The 20,427-nt window shown below is 38.7% G+C and overlaps 1 protein-coding gene across 1 annotated transcript in view; it reads left to right on the top strand.

Moving 5' to 3' along the window:
- LOC110193382 (inactive ADP-ribosyltransferase ARH2) overlaps nucleotides 1–8,848 on the top strand; it is a 53,412-nt gene extending 44,564 nt beyond the window's left edge. Inside the window, exons 5-7 of the mRNA XM_020965128.2 lie at nucleotides 1,187–1,314; nucleotides 3,049–3,181; nucleotides 7,917–8,848. Of these exons, the coding sequence (XP_020820787.1) occupies nucleotides 1,187–1,314; nucleotides 3,049–3,181; nucleotides 7,917–8,074 (419 nt within the window). The 3' untranslated portion in view covers nucleotides 8,075–8,848. The remainder of the gene's footprint in view (nucleotides 1–1,186; nucleotides 1,315–3,048; nucleotides 3,182–7,916) is intronic.
- Nucleotides 8,849–20,427: the final 11,579 nt, after the last annotated feature.

Below are 20,427 nucleotides of genomic sequence, written 5' to 3'. Positions count from 1 at the left end.
TTAGCTGGGGCTGTACAAAATTAGGAAGAAGCTAGACTTGGCCCTTGGGCAGCAGTTTGCTGGAAAAGAGTATTACAGATGATCCTGTGTCCTGGGGCATAAGTTAAGAGAAAGAGCGACTTAAGTCTGGAAGGTATGGTGAGATCAGATTGTGGTAGTTCTTGAATGCCAGATTAAGAAATTGGAGAGTAATCAGAAAGCAATGAGAAGTTATTAAAGGTTTTGGGCAGAGTAAAGAGATTCATCTTTATGCAAAATTGAAAGTTAATTCAGCAGTAGTATAAAATGCTGACTTAGAGGGGCCCCTTCCCTCTGTAGGTCAGCCGCTTCCCTCTGGAGAAGAAGGTAGGATAAGGAGCTGAAGGTTGAAAGATAGATACTGAAGAACTGAGACTAAGGAACTGGGAATGGGTTAAGTACTATAACTGAAACAAAGTTTGGGGGTGGGGAATGAGGAAGGTGAGTGGGGAGAATGGCAGAGAAAGCTAGGGGTTGGTGAAGAGATGGACTTTGGTGAAGCCTGAGGGCTACGGTAGAGGGTGGGAATGAAGAGAGAAAGTGAGAAGATAGTGTATAAGTATGCCCTATCTTAGACATTGAGAATAGTTGAGAAAATGTACTTCTTTCCTTGCAAAGGTAGGAGACTTTGGGTGTGAAATTTCATATTTTATATAATGTTCCTTGTGGTCTATATATTTATTGGTTTTGTTAAATTGCTTTTATTTTTTCTTTTAAAATATTTGTTTGAAACAAGGGCTTAGTTCATTGTGGAGGAGAGGGAAGAGGATATATTTGAAAATGAATCATATTAAAACCAAAAGGCATTAATTTAAAAAAATAAGCGATAAGTGTTTTTACTCTCCTCCTCACCCTTTTAATGATGCTGAGCCAGAGTCCTGAAGCTAGAAGACCAGTTAGGAAGCTATTGTAATAATCCAGTCAGGCAGTAATGAATGTCTACACTAGAGTGTTCTTGGTGGGTCTGGAGGGGAAGGGATGGAGACAAGAGGTATTGCAAAGTCTGAATCAATGAGATTTGGCAAATTATTGTAGGATGAGGTATATAATACATAAGAACCAAAGATACCACCAAAAAACTGTTTTCAGGACCCCTTTAAACAGAATGAGTATTTCAAGGACTCCTCTGCCAAGACTGAATATCACTGTTGATTTCCTTTATATTTAGAATACCAAGAACACTGGTTTTACTTTGAAGCCAAGTGGCAGTTTTATTTGGAGGAGAGAAAAATTGCCGAAGACCAAGATAATAAAGCCACTTTTCCTGATCATTATGATGCAGAGGAGAGAGATAAGGTAAATTTGATGATTTTCCTTCAGAAAAACTTCACAATATTAACTGTCTTCATAGCATTCTGTAGGGGGTTCTTGAAGACTCACCTTGTAGTTTTCAGGGAGTAGATTGTTAGCCTGGGTAAAAGATTCAAGAATGAGAATACTGACTATTTGTATTTTTGTAAAAACACTTTAGGAAATCAAATATTTTAAATACACACTTGCAGTCTACTAAATGTTTGTTTCTGCCTATGGTTTTCATATAATCTTATTCAATATAAATTATTTCCAAAACAAAAATGGAATAATCCTGGATATAAGAACTCTAAGTGTGGTTATACTATCCATGGTACTGGAAAGCAGAATTCTCAGGGGTCCCTCTAGCTACTGTTCTTCCCTTCCTTCCTTTCTTTCCTTCTTTCCTTCCTTCCTTTCATCCTTCCTTCCTTCCTTCCTTCCTTCCTTCCTTCCTTCCTTCCTCCCTCCCTTCTTCCTTCCTTCCTTCTCCCTCTCCCTCTCCCTCTCCCTCTCCCTCCCTCTCTCTCCCTCTCCCTCTCTCTCTCTCTCTCTCTCTCTCTCTCTCTCTCTCTCTCTCTCTCTCAAATCTGAACAATAACTATAAGTTTAGATTGCTCAGTTAGTTATCAGGAAAATTATAAATTGTCTGGTGTGAGCATTGCACCACACTGGTAAGTCAGAAAGCTTGGATTTTAGTCCTAGCTTCTTCTAGTACCCTCAACTATTATCTTTTCTGCCCTTTGGTGAGAGCCATAACTCTGAACAGGGGGATGAGTGCTTTGTCCCAGGGTACTAATTTTAGCAAATTGCTGATATAATATTTGGAGTCCTTCAACTGTGCAGAGACAACCAGCTTAGCACCTACTTAGTAAGAATAATTAGGTAAAAGAAGAAGCTACTGGATGATGGGCTGGGCAGAACTCCTTTCCTACACTGCCCTAATCAACATTAACTACCTCTTAACTGAGGTCTTGTTTCCTACTACTTTACCCAGGACACAATTATTGGTACTTGCCCAAGGTGAAAAAATTCTCAAATACAGTTCTGCCCTTCAGGCTTCCATCTGTATGTTGGGGATGTTAAGTACCACATAAGAAATACTATGAGGATAAAAAGATGGTATATCTGAGTTGGGGGAGAATTAAGAATTCTTTGGAATAAAGGTATAAAATTAGGAGTGGCTATTAACATGAAAGGCAGTATGGCAAGTGGTACAGAAGTAGAGAATTGGCCTCAAAGCCAAGATGACTTGGGTCTAAATTCTGTCTCTGACCCTGGGAAAGTCACTTAACTTTTTGGTGCTCTGGGCAGCTCCCTAATTGCAGGAAAGGTTCCATCTTGCATTGATAGAGAGAATTTCCTTGCTAGGAATTCCTTATTATCAGTGAAAATACTGGTCCAGTCCTTCTCCCTATCAAAATCACAGCCTGGTTTAAGAGATAAGATAGCACTGCTGTGATGGCATTTCATGAATGCCCCAATGAAACCAAATCAATTTTGTTATTTATTAATAAGTGATGTCATCATCAACTTTGTTTTTACCAGTCTAGTTTTCCTCAGTTATTTGAATGGTGATCATGAGCCAAACACAATGGACATGTCCAGCTAAGACTTTCTAAGTACTCCAAGTTCACACTTGGAGCTAAAACAACAGCAATAACAACCCAGAATAAAACTGCTAAATCTTTTCAGTGATTTTCTAAAGCTCAAATAACTGACCTTGGTTCACTTCATCAGACTTACAGAAAATGGAGTTCAGAAGGTCGAGGTGGAAGAAGGGGCCATGATGCACCAATGATTGCATATGACGCTCTTCTGGGAGCAGGGGACAACTGGACAGAGCTCTGTAACCGGGCCATGTTTCATGGAGGTCAATTTTTTTTCTTTACATTTGGGAATTTTGGTAATTGTGACATTCCATGATTTTTGAGGTTCTGGTCTTTGGAATAGCCAATGCCTCTTTCCAAAGTCTTCCTCCAGCAGGAATATATATGTATACGTATGCACACATATACACACGTGCACATTCTAACATATATACACATGTACACATATACACACATACATCTACACCTGTATATAGTCAATATACATGCATATATACATACATGTATAACTGTATTTGTTTTTTAAGTTTTAAAAAAATTTCATTGATATGATTTTTTTTTGTACATTACAGACATTTACAGATTACCCTCACCTCCTCAGAGAGGTCTCTTGTAGTAAAATAAAACAGTTTAATTAAAGCTAATAATATGGTGAACTCATCTGAAAGTTCATGTGACATTTCTTCACATCTGTAGCATCCATAGCTCTCTCTTTTTAAATTAATAGACATCTAGTTTCTCCATCCCATCTCTCACTTTATTGAGAAAACAAGTAAAACAAATTTCTTGTAACAAGTATGCATAGTCAAGTAAAACAAGTTTCCTGAATGGCTATACACTATACTACACACACACACACACACACACACACACACACACACACACACACGGGTAAGTTAAGACATTACCCTCGTGATGTCATTGGTTCTCTTTAAGAATGAAGGACCAGCAACATATGTGTGTGTGTGTGTGTGTGTGTGTGCGCTCGTGCGTAAGCCTGTATGTGTGTTTGTGGTGAGAGAAAGACAGAGACAGAGAGAAGAGAGAGAGGAGAGAGAAAGAGGGAGGAAGGGAAGGAGGGAGGGAGAGAAAGAATTTTATTTTGCACCCTTAATTCATCATCTCTGTTTAAAGGACAGCATATTTCATTGTTGGTCCTCTAGAATCATGGATAAGTGGAATAGTAAATAGAGAACTAGGCCTGGAGTTGAGAAGACCTGAGTTCAAATTCAGCCTCAAACACTTGCCAGTCATAATAATAGCACTGACCTCTCAAGGTTGTTGTGAGGAGCAAATGAGAATATTTGTAAAAGTTCTCAACCAAGTGCTTGCATAGCAAGTGCTTAATATATGCCTCCCTCCCTCCTAGTTCTGCTCATTTCATTCTTTACCAGTTTATAAAAGTCCTCAAAACTGTTCATTTTTATGATATTGATGTTATAGTATCAATTATGCAAAGATAGTATGTTATTGTATTAGCTGAATACCTTTTTGGTTGAGTCATTTCAGTTGTTACCAATGCTCCATGACCCCATTTTGAGGTTTTCTTGGCAAAGAAACTGGAGTGGATTGCTATTTCCTTCTCCAGCTCATTTTACAGATGAGGAAACTGAGGCCAACAGGGTTAAGTGACTTGCCTAGAGTCATACAGCTAATAAGTATCTGAGGCTGGATCTGAACTCAGGTTGATGAATCTGACTCCAGCCCAGTGCTCTATCCAATGTGCCATCTAGTTTCCCCAGAACATAATACGTCCCCTCATTAGAACCTGATCCTCTTCGTAACTTTATGAGCCTGCCCAAATGGCATTATGTGTAAATATAAGAGCACCGAAGACTAATACCACCTGGGTTTAGAGAGGAATGGTTGGTCTCTCCACATCTATAAAGCCTCACAGAACACAGCTTACAGCAGGACACAACTGAGACAACTAAAATGTCCCCAAATAAGAAAATGACAAAATAAACCATGGTGTTTTAACATGCTAGGATACTAAGGAACTCTTTAAAAGAACAAGTATATGGTTGCTATCCAAACATGGACATGTAGATATGAAATCATACTAAACGGAAAATTGAGAGCACATGAAAATATGGGCACACTGACTACACATATAGCAAATTTGTGACAATCCTCAGTGTCCCAGAAGTCTTAGTGCGGTTTAAGTGGCACATTCCCCCAAAATAAGGAGACAGTTTGGAGCAAAGTAAATCATTATGTCCCGTTCCTTATTCTTTCTTTCTTTCTTTCTTTCTTTTTTTTTTGTTGGTTTCAAGCACTCAGAAACACCAATGGCAAGCATGTTTTCTATGCAGTCTTATGCCGACTTCTCCCAGTTCAAGTGGGAGGGAAAAAAATCAAATGTATTGTGTTGGAGCAGGTGGGAATTCTTCGTGAGTGCTGGCCCAGAACTAAGGCAGAATTTATTCAGCTGGGCTGACCAGGCCAATATCTGTTTCTGCAGTGTCAACGATTATGTTATTACTTGACTTTTGTCTCTATGTGTGGTGTGCAGATGTAGGGAAAAGGTTATATTATAATCTTTGAATTGCCTTCTATAATTCAAAGATGCTTTGATTCTCTGAAGTTAGAGGGATTGTTTTACTTAATGTTATAATCAACACAGGTGCAATAAATATTACATCATGCTTCCCTTAAGGGAAGAGGGAAATTATGACAGACCTCCCCTTTAACACTATGCTTTAGACATCTGGTCTATTGCCATATAACAGGGAAGGATCAAATGAAGAAGTGTGTAGCACAAAATGATAGGTAAAATTGAAAATAAAATTATAACATAGAGAATCTCTAGGGCAGCTAGGTGCTGCAATGGGTAATAGATAGTGCCAGGGTTGGAGTCAGGATTACTCATCTTCCTGAGTTCAAATCTGGCCTTACTTACTGGCAAGTCATTTAACCCTGTTTGCCTCAGTTCCTCATCTATGAAATGAGCTGGAGAAAGAAATGACAAAGCACTCTAGTATCTTTACCAAGAAAACCCCAAACGGGTTCACGAAGAGTTGGACATGACTAGTCACCTAAACAACAACAATAATGACATAGAATCTCTGAGACCTGGATAAGAATCCTAGCTAATATGTGAAGTTACAAAATACCTCATCATTAGAGGTTTGAAAACTGGTTAATAGAGGCAGGTTGTTAGGACTTTTTTGAAAGAGGGGAGGAGAAAACAGGACAGGAGAAAGGAGAAGGGGGGAGAAAGGGGAAAGGGGGAGTTCTATGAGGAGTTATGACCAACCCAAGAGTTGGAAAGGGTCAGTAAATCAAAATGACTGACATTTATATATCACTTTACGATTTGCAAGGCAATTTACATATATTTCTCATTTAAGCGTCACAACATGCCTGTGAATTATATACTATTATTAGTCTATTTTAAAGATAAGGAAACCGAAGTTCAGACAGATTAAATGATTTGTCCAGGACTTCACAACTACTAAGTGTCAGGAGCAGGAAGGAGTTAACCCCTTGTCTTTCTGACTACAATCCTAACACTCTCCCCACTATGACCATTTGTCATGTGTCAATAAACAGTTGAAGGGAGCTATGGTGATCAGAGTGAGGACAGATAGATGAGGTGTAGGAAGGAGGATGGGGCAGGGTGGAAATGTGATCAGGAAAAAATTAGTCACAGAGGAATCATCTCATAAGAAAACTGAAATTGAGGTGGTGAAAGATTTTGAGATTGGAGGGTATTTTTATAGGAACAGAAAAGGTGGGTAATCTCAGTAGGTATGTCTCCCTAGTTATCCATGAGAGAAATTTAGCTGGAGAACAGAAGGAGCCTTCAACGGTTCAAGTGGAGGACGATCAGAAGGAGGTGTTGACGGTAGTCAAAAGAGATGAAAAGGGAAAAGAGATATAAGAGTAAGAGGCTAAATTTGGCACGTTCCCAAATACGGCAAGTATTGCCAGATGGAATCCGAAGGAGCTTGGAGAGCCTGAAAGAAGAGTTTATTCCCAAGAAGGAAACACAATACAATCACTAGTTTAACTCAGCCTGATCCCATACCTCTAATGTTAAGTTACTCTTAGGGCAAATATGTTGGTGCACCATCACACACTTGCTGTAACAGGACCCACCCACTCACAATGATTCCTTTAACAAGATGCTCTAAAGATCAAAAGATAAATGAAAATTTCCCTGGAAGAAGAAATGCACTGCTTTAAGGATACACTAAATTGTCAAAATTGCTAGTAGATCCTAAATGGGTAGTAGGTTTTAGAGAGGTGAGGGCACTAGACATCTGAAGGTGAATAGAGTAGGGCTAGAAAAAGGGTGGCTAAACATTGCCTATTTCACAATCCTGACAAAGGACTGCCCTGTGTTTTAATTCTATTTGGTAATCTACCAAGCCAAGGGGAGCCATAAGAAAGGCTTCAAGTTGGGAGATCCTTCCCACTGCAAATTAGTCCTTCCTGATACCCCCAGTGGCTAATTTGTTGTTCAGGCGTTCTGTTGTGTCTAACTCTTCGTTACCCCATGGACCATACTCTCCATAAGGTTTTCTTGGCAAAGCTGCTGGAATGGTTTGCCATATCCCTCTTCAATGGATAAAGGAAAACAGAGGTTAAGTGACTTGTACAGGGTCACACAGCTAGTAAGTGTCTGGGGTCAGATATGAACTCAGGTCTTCCTGACTCCAGACCCAGTGCTCTATCCACTGAGCCACTTAACTGCCCTTCAGTGGCTAATGCCTCCCCTCCAAATTTATATTTACTTATTTTGTTTATACCTATCTGAGTACATTTGGTCTTTCTCAAGGGCAGAGACTGTCTCATTTTGGTCTATGTATTCTTTCCACCTAGTACAGTAACTGACACTTAATAAGTGCTTAATAAATGTTTGTTGAGTAATTGATGGACAGATCTGTTTCCTTATCTGTAAAAAATGAGGGGAAGGTAGGAACCAATGAGCTCTAATTTCCCAACCTTGGGATTTTCTAAGGCTGAGCACTCTCTTGTTTCCTGTTTCAGGTGAGAGCGCAGCTACTGGGTCTATTGCTGGATGTATATACGGCTTGCTCTACGGCCTGAACAATATTCCTAAAGGCTTGTACCAGGACCTGGAACACAAAGAGAAGCTTGAGAATTTGGGCGAAGCACTTTACCGCATATCCACAGAAGAAAAGTAAAGCAGTTTCTGCCACTTTCCCTTTCTGTAGAGACTCTTTCCAAGTCCTATGGGTAACCCCTTAGTTTTCACAGCACAGGCTAAATGAGTTTTTATTTATGTAATAATGTATGTGTGTAGTTTTCAGCTAGCAAAGAGGTCCACGCATAATTGGCCACAAGCAAGCACAACCCCACAGCCCAATTTCAAGGATTTTCCAACCTCCTAATTGCTGTGTGAAATACATTTTTGTCCTGTGAGAATATTCTTTTAAATTAGCTGATCCAAACCCATTTTATTGTGGCAATTATATATAATTTGCCCCACTCAAACCTCCAAAGAAACCAATAATCTCCCGGACAACTGTGTATTTTATTTGTACTGCAAAACTAATGCTGTCTGCTCTGTTATTTCAACAAAGCTAACGTCAATGGCTATCCTCAGAAATGTCTCCTATGATTGTAAATTTCTTCCATCACCACCATTGGCTTCACCCATTTGGATTTGTATTTTTATGAATTGCACACAAACAAATTGAATACTCTCCAGAGATTTATTGATGAAACATTGATCCTTTCTTGGTGTGATGATGCTTTTGTATTATTGCTGGAGATGTTTCTATGATGGGGAAAAAATTCTGCAGTTTTGTGCACTCAGGATGCAGCCAAATGACATTGTGTTTAACATTTCCAGCCTGTGTTTTTAATCACACTAGATCTTCTAGAACAAACTCTTTTTTAAGCAACTTCCTAAGCAAACTAGAAAATAAATGGTTCTCTCTCGTGTTGCTCACAAACATCATTCTCTTTTTCCTTGGTCTGGGCTTGTCACGTGTGATGAGGTCAGCATGAGAATCTGCAGTCTAGGTCTTCTGCAGCTTTTCCCCATTCAGGCTCACTGATCCGGAAGTGATGTCTTCCCTGTGACTGAAATTTCTCTTTCTGAGAGACCCAAAAAAGAAAGCAGTTGCTCCCTTGTTAAAAATAACTGCACTCTGGACAACTTAAGTGGAAAAAAAGTAGCATCTGGTGTGAATAAAACAAGCAAAAGACAGTTACGTGTTTAACACTACATACGCTTTGGCACCATTTCCCCTTTGCAGCTTGGCTACATACTTTCTCGTCCCTTTTTATGTACTCTGCATATGTATCTGAAAGACCCTGCCCCCCAGAATATGGTCCCCAGGACATTCCATGGAATGGAAACCTAAAGCTGTGGAATGTGTACAGAGCTCAGGCTGCTTCACCTCTCCAGCTAAAATATGGCAGGAGTAGAACATGCTAGTCAATCCATTCATTGAGCATGTCAGGTACTCTTGGCATGATTCCTACTTTCAAATGGCTTCCAGTCTAACACCACAAGGCAATCATACACAGATGCTAGATATCTTTGTGTATAAGATTATTTTCTTGGGAAAAGTGCCCTTTACTCATATTTTTTTTCCCTTTGGGTTTTGTTTTGTGTCATTAGACTGATGAAGAGAGGTGCTCATTAATTATGATGGAGGGGGTCAAAATCATCTTTGGAAATGTGGGAGTCAAAAGCTGCAGCTACCTAAGCATCCTGACATTTGAGTTCAAGCAATCAATTGTATTTTAAATTAGGGCTCTTAACTAATTTTGTGTTATGAATCCTTTTGGCAGCCTGGTGACTATGGGCCTCTTTTCAGAATATTTCTGTTGTTTGTTTTTTTGGTGAGGCAATTGGGGGGAAGCGACTTGCCCAGAGTCACACAGCTAGTGAGTGTTATGTGTCTGAGGTCGGATTTGAACTCAGGTCCTCCTGAGTCTAAGGCCAGTGCTCTATCTACTGTGCCACCTAGCTGCCCCTTAGATTATTTTTAAATGCACAAATTATATAGGATTACAAAAGACAACCACTTTGAAATATAAAGGTATTTTTGAAACAACTTTAAAGACCCCAGGTTAGGAATTACTGCTTGAGATAATTCAAACTCTCCGCTTTTTCTTTATCTCCCAAATTTCTTCCTTCATCATGTGTGAGTAACCAGAGCGTTTGAGGTGAATTTCAAATGGGAAACCAAAAATGACTTGAGGTATGCAGAGTGGGAACAGGAATTTGTGGGTTGGGCTCCTTTACCTTTTTCAGGGAAAAGATAATGTCTGCTGAAGTCTTCAAACCATTGAACCAAAGGGGTTTTGCATTTCACATTTTTAAACAATTGGAGGTAATGTTGCCAAATATTGGCACGGCTTTATAGTCAAGAGAACTCAGGAGAAAAAGCTTTAATATTATAGATAATGACAAAAGAGAAACTAGGGTTAACATGCTGTACTTACTTTGAGTAAAAACTCAATAAAAAATACCTTTTACCAGGAGAAATGTAATTAAGTTGGGTTAAATAGAAATGTCTGAGAAACAGCATAGTATACTAAACAGAGAGCTGACCTCAGAGTCAAGAAGATCTCAGGTCTGACACATATTGGCTCTGTGACCCTGGGCAGTTCTCTTAACCTCTAAGACTAAAAGACCCAGACATACTGCCTGTCCACATCCATGGAAGAAGCTTCTATCCTAGGAGTTCCATACATTCATGAAATCATGTGTCCTAACTATAAATTTCAGAGAGGATGCCCATCTGCGTTGGTAAAGGAAGTTCCTTACTAGGAGTTCCTTAGGCTATGAAATCACAAGTCTGGGACAAAAAAAAAAATGAGAAACATATTTCAGATTTATAAAATGTGTTTTTGCTCAGGATCTGGAAATGATATATTTGATCATCTGGTGCTAAATAGAGTTTTTCTTTTCTTTTTTGGGGTTAAGTGACCTGCCCAGGGTCACACAGGTAGTAAGTGTCAAGTATTTAGTCTGAGGCTATATTTGAACTCAGGTCCTCCTGACTGCAAGGCTGGAGCTCTATCCATTGTGCCACCTAGCTGCCCCTAAATAGAGTCTTTCTTTATGAAATTACGTGATGCAAAGATAGGCCTTAGGCAAATGAAGATCAGTTGAATTAAAATTACCATCAGCAGTTGTCTTTCAATTTTAGGAAATTACTCCTGCTGAGGCCTTTGAATCTTGAACTTAATAGTTTGTGTGGACCAGAAAATTTCACTAATTATATAAACTGGATGTGAAAAATGCTTCTTCTATTTCATTATCCTGTAACAATAGGGGCAAAGTAGGGCAGTGGGAGGAGCACTGGATTTGGGGTTGAAGGACTAAGGTGCTCAAATCCCAGCTTTTCTGCTCACTGCTTTTGTAATGTTAGACAAGCTATTTCTCTTCATTTGACCTCCATGTTCTCTATAAAATGATGGGGTGGGATGAGACCAGTGGTTCTCAGACCTTTCGGCCTCAAGATCACTTTATACTCTGAAAAAAAGAGCTTTTCCTTATGTGGGTTATATCTACCAATATTTATCATATTCAAAATTAACCCTGCTTAGTATTATTATGAAAATAATTTTGACTTCACGGACTTTCTGAAAGGAGTCTCCAGGCCATGCTTTGAGAACTACTGCATGGGATGATCTCTAAGGGCCCTTCCATCTCCTGGTCCCATGAAATGCAGAATTAGAACAAGCAGCACGAAGGGTAAAAAGGCATTGGAAAAAGGAAGACCAATCTCACTATACTGTTCTAAAATGTTATCCAGAGCATCATCATCGTAATATTAATATGTAGTAGTTTTGAAGTACCTAATATGTGCCAGTCACTATACTAAGAACTTCACAAATATCATCTTGTCTGATCCTCACAACAACCCTGGGAGCAAGTTGCTATTATTATCTTCATTTTACAGTTGAGGAAACTGAGGCAGAGGTTAAGTGACTTGCCTAAGGTCACACAACTAGTAAGTGTCTGAGGCCTGACTTGAACTCAGTTTTTCCTGACTCCAGGCCCAATGCTCTATCTATTGCACCACCTAGCTGTCTCAAGACAATTCTTTTAAAACCACAAAACTCTTGCTTTTGCTTTAATGATATAATTTCTCTAGCTATCCCCCTCCCCAATGACAATTCCTTCAATGACATACTAATGAATGACATAAGGCTCTCCACCAAGAATGTCAAAGTGCTAACGTTTATTATGAATGAACTCACCACACCCTGAACACCTTATGTCGTGGGGGTATTTTAATAGTTGAGAAGTAAGAGAAGTTCAAGACAGGTCTAAGACTATATGGTTTCTCATTGCAAAGACAAAGGTGCAACTTAAGGTACCTGGCCTCTCCTCCCACAATAATAAGAAATGTCACATTCCAAGTTTCATTTCACACAGGAATAGAAAATGAGGATGTGAATCCTGAAGCTGGATGTTAGGGTAGACTAAGAATCAGATAATTGTGACAATTGACAAGGTGGACATAGAGAGGAGGAACTTTACCCCTTACCGTGGTCCTACCATGAGAGAATTAGGGTTCTAGAAATAGCCAATGATATCACTCATGAGAAAAAGCTGCTTCCAATTTTCCTGGGCCAGTGCTTCCGTGCTATCTTTGCCATCTCCCATATTTCTCCATGCAAATATTCCTTTGGAAGCAAAATTTTGAAGTCACTTCTTTTTCTTAATTTTTTTTTTTATTCTTTTTAGGCAGTTGGGGTTAAGTGACTTGCCCAGGGTCACACAGATAGTGAGTGTCAAGTGTTTGGTCTGAGACTGGATTTGAACTCAGGTCCTCCTCACTTCAGGGCCGGTGCTCTATCCACTGCGCCACCTAGCTGCCCCAAAGTCACTTCTATAGCATTTGTATTTTGTCTATATTTTTATAGTATTATTTTGTATTATGCTATTCTTTGGAGAATTTGGACATCAGATTGCAAATTTGTTAAATTTCTTTACCTCTTGGGAAATTTTAAATTTAAATTATATACAACTTTTTGGAAATACTTTCCATTTAATTCAAACCAGCAAATAGTTATTACGCACTTTCTGTGTACAAAACATTGTGTTAGATGCTGGGGGGAATGCAGTTCAGATAAGACTTGGTTCCTGCTCCTCATAGAGATTTACAGTTTAAGAGAGTGATAAGCCCTGTGAAAATAATTATAGTACATACTAAGACATGATAAATGCATTAGAGGAATGCAAAACAGCGTGGTATGTGACACTGGAGGGAGAAAAGATCATTATTGCTTGATGAACAATAAGACAAGTCTTTATTAGAAAGGGTAGCATTTGAAGTAGTCTTTAAAGGATGGATAAGAATTTAACAGGTGAAAAGAATGCAAGAGAAATTCTAGGTTTTCGTATCTACAACATTCCTATGAAGTATTTAAGGCTAAAATTATCATCTCTGAGATGTAGCAGCTAAGTTTAGTGGCTAGCGGGCCGTTAGCCTTGCAGTAAGAGAGACTGGAGTTTCACTCCTACTTCAGATACATATTAACTGGGTGACCATTGACAAGTCACTTTAACTCTCTAAGATTACAAATCATTAATTAGTTGCCCATCTGCATCTGTGGAGAGAGTTCCCACGTTAGAAGTTTTCTACACACATGAATTAACAGGTCTGGACCACCCCGCTCTCCCTCAAAAAAAAATACATACACACATATATATATACATACTACATATACATATATATGCTTATACATATCATCCCTGCTTCACAAGTGAAGAAACTGAGATCTTGGAAGATGTGCAGCATTATGGTGAAGTAGCAATATCACCATTTGTGCAATCAGAGGACTTGAGTTTAAGTCTCAACTGTGACACATCCTAGCTGAATGGTCTTGGATAAGTCAATGACTCCTTATGCCTCTGTTATTTCATCTATAACGTGGGAGAAATAAATAACCCAACTAAGATCATATAAATAAAAATCTGATACTAGAACTCAATTCTATTGACCGGGCTTCTGGCAGCAATCTCTTTGGATTGAGATCCATCATTTGTTTTTCACAGAAATGCTTCCTGCTAGTTGCCTCTTGGGGACAGGTAGATGGTACAGTGGATAGAGTACTGGGCCTGAAATCAGGAAGACCTGACTTAAATACGGCCTAAGATACATACTAGCTGTGTGACCCTGGGTAAGTTACTTAAACCCCTGTTTGCCTCAGTTTCCTCATCTGTAAAATCAGCTGGAGAAGGAAATGGCAAACCAATGTAATATTTTTGCCAAAACAAACAAACAAACAAATCCAAATGGGGTCACAAAAGAGTTGGAAGAAGAGAGGGGAAAATGCTCTTGAATTTTAAAATAAAACAACAAAGGTGAAGAGAATGGAAAAGTCCAAAATTAACTTTAAATCTAAATTTCAAAAAAATGCCAAAATTAAAGCCTTTCATGTATATCCATTAAAGCTAGAAAAAGCATAGTGCTGTCTATACTATAGATGAAAGCTTGGGTCAGTGCCCCCTCCGCCCTGGAAACAGAGCCCCACTTTAGCATAGAGTTAAAATTCAATAAATAGGCTGGAAAATGAGACAATAGTAGAAAAAATTCTGACCGTGGAAAGTTATATAGTAGAAGAATTGTAAATATTCTCTCTAATTTGTAAACATTGATATGTTCTTTGCAATCAAGAACTAGAGAGATAGATTAAATACATATACCCAGCTATGTAACATGAAAATTAATGAATATAGGAAATATGACCTTAATACTCAGAATAAAAATTTTTATTAATTACATTCATGAGGGCCTAATAGCAGAGCTCTTCCAACAGCTCAGGACACCGGCTGACATAAGGAAGGCAAGACAATGAGCATTTATTAAGTGCTTACTATGTGCCAGGTAATGGGTCAAGCATCAAGGATACAAATATAAGAAATTAGAAAGACAGGAGGTTACATTCCAATGGGGAAAGACAATGTATAAAAGGGAATAGGAAAAAAGGGGGGCCTGTGCCTCTTTCCAAAATGGAAGACCCAAAAGGAACTTACCAACAGGAGAAGGGGTCAGGCATGGCAGGTGAGAAGGCCCAGGCACTGAGAGAAATTCCAGATTGAGAGAATAACTAAATCATGGTGGCAAAGTCTTTAGAATCAGAATCACAACTGCTACGATGGTGCCGTTGCTGTTGTTACTTCTCATTTTCATCCTTCCAGTTATTTAGACTTGGTGAAAGTAGAAAAGAGTCAGTCGATAAAAGACTGTCATGAGATTGAATGGGTCTACAGGGGCTATCTCATGGAGCATGGTCAAAAAAAATTGTTTAGGAATGCTATTGCACAACCAGTCAAAAGTATTGACTATTCATGATGATGTAGGACTTTTGAGATTTCTGCCCAGATCGTCCATCTGTTCTGCCTTCTTATCAAAACTGTATTTTTGGTTTTGTTTTGTTGTTTTAGAAAGATGGATAGAACAGTTGGGAGATAGAAACTATTATTTTTGTTTCTGCTATTGTGTAGAGAGATGTTTATAGACTAGAAAGAGTGTCATACCTAGGGTGATGCAACCAGGACTTTTTCTCAAGGTGGTAAAATTTAAAGGACCCCGAAAACCCTTACGGCAACCTGTAAACACCTGATCTTAGCAACATGTTATTTTTTAAATAATATTTTAGTTTTTCCCCAATTCCATGTAAAAACAGTTTTTAATATTTGGGTTTTTTTTCTAATTTTGAGTTCTGAATTCTCTCCCTCCCTCCTCTCTCCCTGAGATGGTAAGCAATCATCAGATTGTAGCAAGTAGTTATTAAGAATAATTAATTAAAAGAAGAGGTTACTAAGCGGCATCCTTTCTCCCCCATCATGAATTCCACCCTTGTTGGTCTCAGTCCTGCTTGGGTGTGCCCTTTGAGGTGATATCCTAGTGTTCCTCCTCACTGCACCCCTCAACACACACACACCCTCAGTGAAATCACAGTTCCAGTCTCTATCCCTATTTAAAACACAGGTCTTTATTTTTCTCATTTTTGAACCTGCTAAGTATTTTTAAAAAGAAGTTTTGTTTTTCAGTTGTTTCAGTCATTTCCAACTCTTCGTGACCTCATTTGGGGTTTTCTTGGCAAAAGATACTGGAATAGTTTGCCATTTCCTTCTCCAGCCCATTTTACAGATGAGGAAACTGAGGCAAGCAGGGTTAAGTGACTTGCCCAGAGTTACACAGCCAGTAGGTGTCAAGCTGGATTTGAACTATTGTCTTCTAATTGAAAAGACAATCTATAACTACCCCCCACAAAAGGTGTACATAAAAGTAACTAATAAAGGCTACCTCTGTGTGGCAAGCAGTCCACATCTCCTGAGTTTCATTTAAAATCTCTGCCAATGAGACTGCCTGACAGCTGTGTTCTGCCCACTAATAGACTCTCAGCAATCCTCTTAGAGAATGCTATTTTATATTTATATATTCAGTAACAGCCTCTTACTCAGGAGAATGTCCTCATGCTTAAAATCTCAGCCCCAGAGTTAATTTGCTTTTTAAAATTCTCAGAAAGGGACCTTGAATTTGGCTACATCCTTGGCTACAGTTATACAATGTACTTGTGAAGTCTGATGGCTAAAATGCATCTTAAACAACGATGAAAGTTCATGTACCCAGTGGATCCCTCACCCATCCCTCTGTTTTTTTTTCTTTGAGAGGTCATGAGAGGTTCATCCAACTTTAAATATCTGCCTTTTGCAATTGTGGTAAAGTGGAACGTAAGCACTGGAGGAAGAGAGCATGGATTCAAAGCTTGCCTCTGATGCTTATTATACATATGACCTTGGGCAAGTTATTTAATTACTAAAACGAAGTGGTTGGGATACATAGCTCCTTCCAGCTCTAGACATGATCCGATAATGTTTCTGAGACAGACAGACAGACAGACAGAGACACACAGAATGCAAAGAGAGAGAAGAAAGTGGGGGGAGAAAGGGAGAGAAAGGTTCAAGAATTTTCCATTTGTCAAAGAATCATCCTGGTTTTCTCCTGCTATAAACTACCTTGTCTTAAGTCTCCCTCTCTTCATACTCAACAATAGTGCACTAGCAATAGCAGTAATAGCATACATAGTTATCAGCATACATAGCACACAGTTAATTAAACACCTACTACTATGTAACAGGCACAATGATACAAAGAAAAAAATGGCCAACAATTACAAGATTACCGAGATTAGGAAAGACATTCTTAGTCAGGTTTCTTCAGGACAAAAAAAAATATTCTTTTGTTAAAAAAAAAAATCAGTGTTTTCTATAGAATGAAAAGAGCTCAGGGCTTGGTACTATTCCAGTCCCTGCCATCAACAAGCTGTTTGACCTCAGATAACTCATTTAATGTTTCTCTGCATCTTAATCTCCTTATCTGTAAAATTATGGGACTGAACTAGATTATTTCTAGGTAACCTTCCAACTTTAAACTTTCATGAATGATGTGACGATAGAAAGTTTCACACCAGAAACTGGGGTTCTTAGCTTTCTGTTGATTTTAAGGAAGTTATTTTGCCTTTTGCTTTCTAGTATTCCTCATATATAAAGGTGGGGGGAAGTCTATTATCAGATTTTTTTTCTGGTCCAGGCCTATAATTTTACTAGTGTAGGGAATTCCTGGTTAAAAGAGTCGGCCAAGAAGTATGTGCCAGAGGCGAGACTTTATAAAGTGCTGAAACCATCACAGGAAAGGTTTGATACAAGGTTAGTCCCTTACCACAGGGGAAAAAACAAATAAGAAAAAAAATTTAAGTCTAAAGTTTTTATAATAGGAATTTTGAAAATGAGGAATTGAGCCCTATACCAAAAAATAGGTGCTTTTGAAACCTGGACTTTGAGGTAGATTTGAGGGTTTTTTGGTTATTATTTAAAAGAACATTTAAGGTATCAGGTTTCACTGTTAAAATTACCAGTAGAAATTTTCCAAGGAGTAAACATCCCAGTTGTTCTGAGTCTGGAACTAAGTGTGGAGCATTTTAGTCCACCAGCAAATGGACCCACCAACAAAAATAAAAACAGAAAAATTTTTAAAAAAATTGTTGTGCCCAATATCTTAGCTGAAGTCCAAGAATTTGAGTGCCTGTCAAATGTATCTTTGGAACAGTAAGACAGGTTCTGCCTTATACATAGATGGAGAAGAAGGTTGCCTACAAGAAGTGGTCAGGGCAGGATCCTATGTCCAGAGATATCTCCTCTGTCTGCCACAGGGAATAAATACCTCATTAGGCAGTCATTCATTTGGTCCCCAAAGGTCTCTCCTTACTCCATTAAAATACAAATACCTTTGGCAAACAAAGCACCTCAAGTTTTTGGACAGCAGCTGAGTGCAAAGGTCTTCATAAAAAGAATGGTTGGAGTGGGGAAAAGATAGTGAAAGAAACTTTCCTTTCATTTTAATTTACCTAGAGTCAGTTCCACAAGTGGGACTTTCTCCCCCCTCCACCCTCTTCGCCCCTGCACCATATATCCCTTCTTCCTTTGAACTTACCTGTCTGCATTTTATCTCCTTGCATCTTGAGATGGTATTTTGGTATCCTCAGGACAATCTGATAAGCTAATTCCTAGAAAATATTTGTTCCCATCACATCTTGATTTTAGTGATGGGGAGTGGGTTAGGGGTGACCTTCTCAAAGATAATTCTCCTATTTTTGTTCTGCAAACCATTAGTGACCCTAAAAGCAGGGATTCCAAGCTAGATAGGGATGAGCCTGTAGCTCTATGAGAGGTCAGTGGTCCTATCTACCCCATTGCCTTCTCATAGGGTTTCAGGGATCTAAACTTTTGGTGCAAAGTTTATGTATGAGTCATCATATTTTGGATTCAATTACTTTTTAAAATTATTGTTAAAAAACAAATTTGATAAATCTTATTTAGAAATTTAAAGTGGAATGATACCACACAGAAAAAAAGGAAATCTTCCCAAAGGTTTGTTATAGTTTATGATTCAGAGCAAAATGAGAACTCTAAGTGTTTCTTGTGAATAAAGAGACTCCAGCTTTGTGGGTTAGGTCTCTGATGGCAGAAAGGGAAGAGGCAAAGTACGACTAGCAGAATATGCAAATTATTTATCAATTTCTGGTCAGTAGTAGCCATGCTTGTAGTCCCTACTACCTGTGAAGGCCAGATTGATAGATCTCTTGAGCTCTGGAATCTGACCTCCAGCAGATCTAAAGCCCATCCCAGTGTCCAATACCCATCCAGTAAGCCCAACACCAATATGGTAAGTCCCTGGAAGTAGGGGTGTCACCAGGCTGCCTACAGAGGAAAGAATTAGCTCAAGTCAAGGGCAGAAATGGAACAGGTCAAAGCTTCTGTGACAATCCCCAGTTCAACAGTAGTATGCTGAGTGGCTGCTACATTTCTGGTCTAGGCAAGGCTTTGTTGAGACAGCTTTTGTTGAGACAGCCAGGTCCAGTCTCCAAAAAAAAAAATTACTTACCAATTCATGACATTTATCAAGATACTCATGGAAGCTGCACATCAGCTTATAGATACTGGAAAATGTAGGCACTGACATTTTAATGGATTATTTCAGAAAGTGTATAAGTCGGTAGAAACCAATACAGCCTCTTTTCAGTGTAAACAATAACAGAGGGGAAAAAAGTGGATTCTTTTCTTGCTTTTCAATTTCCCCTCACCAAAAACTTTTTAAAAAGTAATGGAAAAAATGTTAATAATTCAGATTAAACTGAAAACTATGTCCTTCATATATTTTTTCTGAGATCTGTTTGTTAAACATTTACCAGCACACCCTCCTGCTTCTAGCTATGAGCCCTTTCACTGCTTCTTCTCTGGAAAAAATACTCATAAATAGTTAAAAGTATAAAAGAACTACAGAGGCTGAGAGACCTTGATAGTTCACAAACTATTTAAGTGTTTCCTATTGGAAGTTAATTGAATAATAAAAATTGCTCATATTTATGCAGTCCCTTAAGGTTTATAAGAATCTGTTCTCACAACAACCCCGGTAGGTAGGTAGCACATATTTTCATTTCCATTTTACTGATGAGGAAATGGAATCTCAGAGAGGTCAAATCAGAGCTGCAACAGGTCTTCAAGAGATATCAAAGCTGATATATGCAAGATTACATAAATAGTAAAGTGGCATCCCACATCAATGCTAGTGATTCTCTCTGGTTTTTTTTCATTGATGTCGTTATAGTTTGACCAGAGAAAGGTGTGTGGTGCACATTTCTGTGGTCTCTTTACATTTTCCAGTGCCTTGACCTTACCTGCTAGTCAAACACCCTGCACAACTAAATTTGGAAAGTTTAGCACACCTACTATTTATTTGACCACCTAAAAGAAATATATTCCATTCGTGTTCTCTGGAGAGCAGAGAGAGCACGTCTGATGCAGGTGAGCCACAACACTTCCAAGTTCCTAAGAAATAGCATGAATAGCTTCAAGTTAGATTCCAACCTCTACCCAGCCCTGAGTCAGCAAGTTAGTGATTTTAGAATGGGTTTTACAATATAGAGAAAGGGATAAACAAGAAAGAAAAGTTAGGAATTCTTTGGACTGCTGAAAATCAAGCCTTTAGGGAAA

Source organism: Phascolarctos cinereus, unplaced genomic scaffold, assembly GCF_003287225.1.
Source record: "Phascolarctos cinereus isolate Bilbo 61053 unplaced genomic scaffold, phaCin_HiC Scaffold_7;HRSCAF=346, whole genome shotgun sequence".
Classification (NCBI taxonomy): domain Eukaryota; kingdom Metazoa; phylum Chordata; class Mammalia; order Diprotodontia; family Phascolarctidae; genus Phascolarctos; species Phascolarctos cinereus.
The sequence above is the reverse complement of the archived record's forward strand: the minus strand, read 5'-3'. Positions and strand labels throughout refer to the sequence as shown.